We start from the raw sequence: 5,480 nt of genomic DNA on the forward strand, positions 1-5,480 counted from the left end.
CCAAAGATGAACGCAATAAGAACCTTCTCAGCCTTATCATATTCTAACCAAACACCAAGCCCACGGCCTGCTCTGTTTGTAAAAATGATAAGCAAAAAAGCTGGGCGCCGTGGCTCATGCCTGTAATCCCAGCACTTTGGGAGGCTGAGGCAGGTGGATCACCTGAGGTCGGGAGTTCGAGAGCAGCCTGACCAACATGATGAAACCCTGTCTCTTAAAAAAAATAAAAATTAAAAAAAATTTAAATTAAAATTAAAAATAAATAAATAAATAAAAATAAAGCCATGCCCACACAAAGGCCTCACGGAAGAAGCCAGGGAGTGGACACAGACCTTCTGACAGTCAGCAAATCTCACAGGGCACCTGTTTTGAGCCAGGCTTGATGCCAGCACCCTCTGGGGTGAGGGGCATATTACCACATGCCAAGAGGTAGTTGGGCATAGAGGTCATGGGCCCAGGGCCAGATGGGCTAGTGTTTGGGTCTTGGCCCTGAGGAACGCCTCCATATGTCTGAGACTCAGTTTCTTCTTTGAGGAATAGGGGGAAAAAAAAAAAACCTGCTTCTCCCATCAATGAGGGAACACAGAAGGGTGAAGTGCAGATGTACATCATACCTGTCCCATAGAATATTCTTGTTAAAAGTGGCAAAGGGGCTGGGTGCAGTGGCTCACACCTGTAATCCCAGTACTTTGGGAGGCCAAGGCAGGCAGATCACAAGGTCAGGAGTTCAAGACCAGCCTGACCAATATGGTGAACCCCTGTCTCTGAAAAAGTGGTGAAAGGCTGTAATCGCAGCTAATTGAGAGGCCAAGGCAGGAGGATCACTTGAGCCCAGGAGTTCAGACCACCTGGGGCAATATAGTGACAACCTGACTCTATAAAAACTAAAATAAACGTAGCTGGGCATGGTGGCATGTACCTGTAGTTCCAGGTACTTAGGAGGCTAGGGTGGAAAGATCTCTGGAGCCCAGGAGTTGGAGGCTGCAATGAGCTACGATCGTAGCACACCACTACACTCCAGCCTGGGTGATGGAGTGAGACCCTATCTCAAAAAAAACAAAAAACAGAAGTGGTGAAGACCATAGAGCCCTCTGTAGGAGCTGAGTGAAAAGGCTCAGCCACCATCTGGGATGGGGGTGGTCAGGGTGGGCTTCCTGGAGGTGGTGATGGAGGGTGGGTAGAAGCACAGAAGATCAAGGAAGAGATGGCTAGACAGGAGCACAGTGGAGAGGGAGAGACAGTTTGGAGAATCCTGACCACACTGCACCCTCAGGGCGGGCTCTACGAGGCGGTGAATGAGGTCTACAAGAACCTTATCCCCATCCTGGAAGCCCACCGTGACTACAAGCGGCTGGCTGTGGTACATGGCAAACTGCAGGAAGCCTTCACCAAGATCATGCAGCAGGTGGACCCAGGCCCGCCCCCCAGTCCCCACCCTCAGCCCCACTCCTCATCCCCAGAGCTGCTGACCTTGGCCCTTCTCTCCCCCACAGAGTTCCGGCTGGGAGGTGAGTCAACCTGGGTGGACAGCCACCTGCCTCTGGGACCCCCATGATGAGTGGCCAGCAGCCATCAGTGAACACCAGGGGGCGCCAGAGGAGCATGGCCGCTGGCCGCTGGGGCTGGGGCTTAGTGGCCAGGACGCACCCACCCCATCACTTCCCTCCCTTCCCCAAAAATGCCCCCCCCGCCCCAGATCTCGAGGGCAGCTTGTGACTCACTCAGCTGGGAGCTCTCCAGAGACACCCCTCCCTCTGCCAGGGCCAGCTTGGTCACTGCAGGGGGGTGGCGGGTGGCTCTGACTCCCTCATGATCTCTTTCTCATCTCTCCGGGTCTCTCACGTGGCTTTCCCTATCTTGCTATCTCTCCATCTCTGTGTCTCTTGGTCTCTGTCCCTCCCAGCCTCCCCCATTTCTGGTTAATGTGTCCCCCGCTCCACCCCTACCCCAACCCTGCTTCTTGCCTGCTTAGGTCTATTTTTAGGCATCTCCTAGTTTGGGGAGAATTTTCTGGCCAAAGATGGCAGACACCCAGAGCACAGGCAGGCATGCTGGGTGGGAGCCGGGTGGGGCGGGCAGGGCCTGTCCCTCCCCGGTCTCTGATCTCTCTCCCCATGGAGTGATTCTTACGGGGCAGTGTTAACCGGGACCCTGGGGGTTGAGGGCACTCTGACCTCTGACCTCTCCCATGACATTGTCTCTCTGTTCCCCACACCTCTGGCCCCACCATGTCTGCACCACCCTCCCCGGATCTGCCTTGGTAAGTGAACATGCAGCCATCCCGCTAGCTTTCCAGTTACAGGGCGGTGTTCTTGGGGTGGCGGGGAGGGGGTTCCTTCTTCCAAACTTAGGGCTGGGGACAGGAGGAGGGGAATACCATGGAACAAGGGAACCAGAGCCCCTGTCCCAGAGTGAGAAGCAGCCATCCCTCAGTCATTCAAGTATTTATTGGACACCTACTGTATTCCCAGTTTTGTGGGCAAATCAGGGCAAGGAAGGGAATGTGCTGGAACAAAGGAGTCAGACCCCCCATCCCAGAGTGAGAGACAGCCATCCCTTCCCGAAGCCATTCAAGCATTTATTGAGCACCTACTGTATACCCATTCTTGTGGGCAAATCAGGGGAAGGGAAGGGGAATGCACTGGAACAAAGGAGTCAGAGCCTGGGTCCCAGAGTGGGAGACAGCCATCCCTTCCCTCAGCCATCCAAGCATGTATTGGGCACCTTTTGTATACCCTGGACACATCTGTGAGCAATACAGCCTCAATCCTAATTTCATATTGCAATCCATGCCCCAATGTGTTAAGGGTCCCCTGCCTGTGCCCAAGCCCTGATGGTCTTGGGGTCCTCACACTCCCATCCTGATACTCAAGGAGACCTGTCTCTGGGGCGGGGAGACCTCCAGCAGGGGCCTCCCAGACAACCACACCCGTTCTCACAGCCCCAGCGCGTGTTTGGGACATATTTCCGCGTGGGCTTCTACGGCGCCCGCTTCGGTGACCTGGATGAGCAGGAGTTTGTGTACAAGGAGCCATCGATCACGAAGCTGGCAGAGATCTCACACCGGCTGGAGGCACGTCCTTGTGGTGGGGGGTGGAATGGGGTGTGGGGCTACCTTGGGGATGGAGTAGGGGCTGTCCCCTGGTGGCCCCGAGTCAGTCCTGTGTCCCCAGGAGTTCTACACGGAGAGATTTGGTGATGACGTGGTTGAAATTATCAAAGACTCTAACCCTGTGGACAAGTCCAAGCTCGACTCACAGAAGGTGGGTCCCCCGACTGTTTCCCCAAAACCCTACATTCACAGAGACTCCAAGTACTATTTCCTAGGGACCCTCAACTCCTCTTTCTCTGGGAAACCCCAATCATATTTCATGAGGGATCCCAAAACCTATTCCTCAGGGGATTCCCAAACATCCAGACATAAGACAACCTAGAAATCCCAAAGTCCCCAGATGCAGGGATGCTCAGACCCCCTCTCCAGGAGCAGGGTCTGCGCTGTGTATGCTGCGGACGTGGGACCCTCACCCCCGACCCTGCGCGCAGGCCTATATCCAGATCACATACGTGGAACCGTACTTTGATACCTACGAGCTCAAAGACCGGGTGACCTACTTTGACCGCAACTATGGGCTTCGCACGTTCCTGTTCTGCACACCCTTCACACCGGACGGGCGCGCACACGGGGAGCTTCCAGAGCAGCACAAGCGTAAGACGCTGCTCAGCACCGACCACGCCTTCCCCTACATCAAGACTCGCATCCGTGTGTGCCACCGTGAGGAGGTGGGTGGGGACCTTGCGCCCAGGGTGGGGAGGTGGGGGGACATCAGACCCTGGGAGGGGCGGGGAGGGAAGACACAGGGACCGATTCCCAAGGTGGCCCACGGATCTCAGACCCAGAGAAGGGTGGCACAGCGACCCTAGACCAGATTCCCAGGGAGGGGAGGGGAGGAGACATCAGAGCCAGGGGGACCTGGGAGGCAGGATGCAGGGACCTCAGACCCAGGGTAGCCCCAGGGATTCCAGACCCAGAATGAGGAGGCTCAGGGGGCCCAGATCTAGGAAGGCCCAGGGAGGAGAGGAGTGGCCCAGGTACCCCAGCACTGGGCTGAGAAGATATGGGGACTGTGAATTCCAATCTCTAAACTGAAACCTCTACCTCCAGACCCAGGGGTTCTAGACCCACAAAGGGGAGGCACAGGGACCCCAAATCTAAGAAGGCCCAGGAAGAGAAGTCCAGGGATCCCAGATCCGGGGAGGAGGGATGTGGATACGCTAGACCAAGAAATTGGCTCATGTACCCCAGAACCAGGCTGGGGACCCCAAACTCCAACTTCCAGGCTCTAACCTCTACCTCTAGACCCAAGGAAGTCTGGAGACCCCAGATGTCAAGCCCCTGGACTCCAGGGCAACGCATCCAGCAGACCCAAGGCTGGAACCCCCAGAATCAGACCCAGGAAGCCCCCCAGGTTCTGTTCATTGCCTGGGTTCCAGGACCCCCTCTTGCTCCTAGTGGGGTGTGAGCTGCCCCCAGCTGGCTTCCATCAGGACACCTTCAGTCCCAGCAAGAGCACGCCCCTCCCCTCACCCCACAGACAGTGCTGACACCGGTGGAAGTGGCCATTGAGGACATGCAGAAGAAGACACGGGAGCTGGCCTTTGCCACCGAGCAGGACCCACCAGATGCTAAGATGCTGCAGATGGTGCTTCAGGGCTCCGTGGGGCCCACCGTGAACCAGGCACGGCTGGCGGAAGGGGGATGCAGGCCCCACGGGGGATTCCAGGCACCACGCAGCCTGGCTCACCAGTCCCTCTCACCCCACAGGGTCCCCTGGAGGTGGCCCAGGTGTTTTTAGCAGAGATCCCAGAAGACCCCAAGCTCTTCCGTCATCACAACAAATTGCGGCTCTGCTTCAAGGACTTCTGCAAGAAGTAGGCACAAAACCCTCCAAGAGGGGCCTGGTGCCTGCCTGACCTCCGTATCATAGCTCCCTGCCTACCTGATCTCTGCACGGCTTCCCCATCTCCTTAAGTCCACTCTCCCTACCTGACTGCCTATTGCAGGTCTTTCTGCATGTCTGGCCCCCCCTTATGGATGCCCCCACCCCTAGTCCTGCTTCCGGTCCCGTGTGCCAGTCTCTGAGCATCTCTCACCCTCTGACCCTCAGATGTGAGGATGCGCTGCGGAAAAATAAGGCCCTGATTGGGCAGGACCAGAAGGAGTACCACCGCGAGCTGGAGCGTAACTACTGCCGCCTGCGGGAGGCTCTGCAGCCCCTGCTCACCCAGCGCCTGCCCCAGCTGCTGGCACCTGCCCCACCTGGCCTCAGGTACCTGCCCCGCTGCCCCCATCCTAGAGACTGGAGAGGGGATACAGAGGCAGGCCGGGACAGATACAGGATGGGGGCTGTTGTACACGTACACAGCAACACGTTCGATGGTAGCTTGGACTTTGTTTTGTTTCTGGATTTTTTTTTTTTTTT

At 56.7% G+C, this 5,480-nt stretch overlaps 1 protein-coding gene across 1 annotated transcript in view; it reads left to right on the forward strand.

The window, feature by feature from the left end:
- Positions 1–5,480, forward strand: part of DOCK6 (dedicator of cytokinesis 6) — a 62,030-nt gene that overhangs the window by 55,463 nt on the left and 1,087 nt on the right. The window contains exons 39-46 of the mRNA XM_037727519.1: positions 1,274–1,405; positions 1,494–1,508; positions 2,948–3,073; positions 3,174–3,263; positions 3,544–3,780; positions 4,593–4,736; positions 4,823–4,929; positions 5,166–5,327. Coding sequence (XP_037583447.1) covers positions 1,274–1,405; positions 1,494–1,508; positions 2,948–3,073; positions 3,174–3,263; positions 3,544–3,780; positions 4,593–4,736; positions 4,823–4,929; positions 5,166–5,327 — 1,013 coding nt within the window. The remainder of the gene's footprint in view (positions 1–1,273; positions 1,406–1,493; positions 1,509–2,947; positions 3,074–3,173; positions 3,264–3,543; positions 3,781–4,592; positions 4,737–4,822; positions 4,930–5,165; positions 5,328–5,480) is intronic.

This window comes from Cebus imitator, unplaced genomic scaffold, assembly GCF_001604975.1.
Source record: "Cebus imitator isolate Cc_AM_T3 unplaced genomic scaffold, Cebus_imitator-1.0 Scaffold234, whole genome shotgun sequence".
Lineage (NCBI taxonomy): Eukaryota > Metazoa > Chordata > Mammalia > Primates > Cebidae > Cebus > Cebus imitator.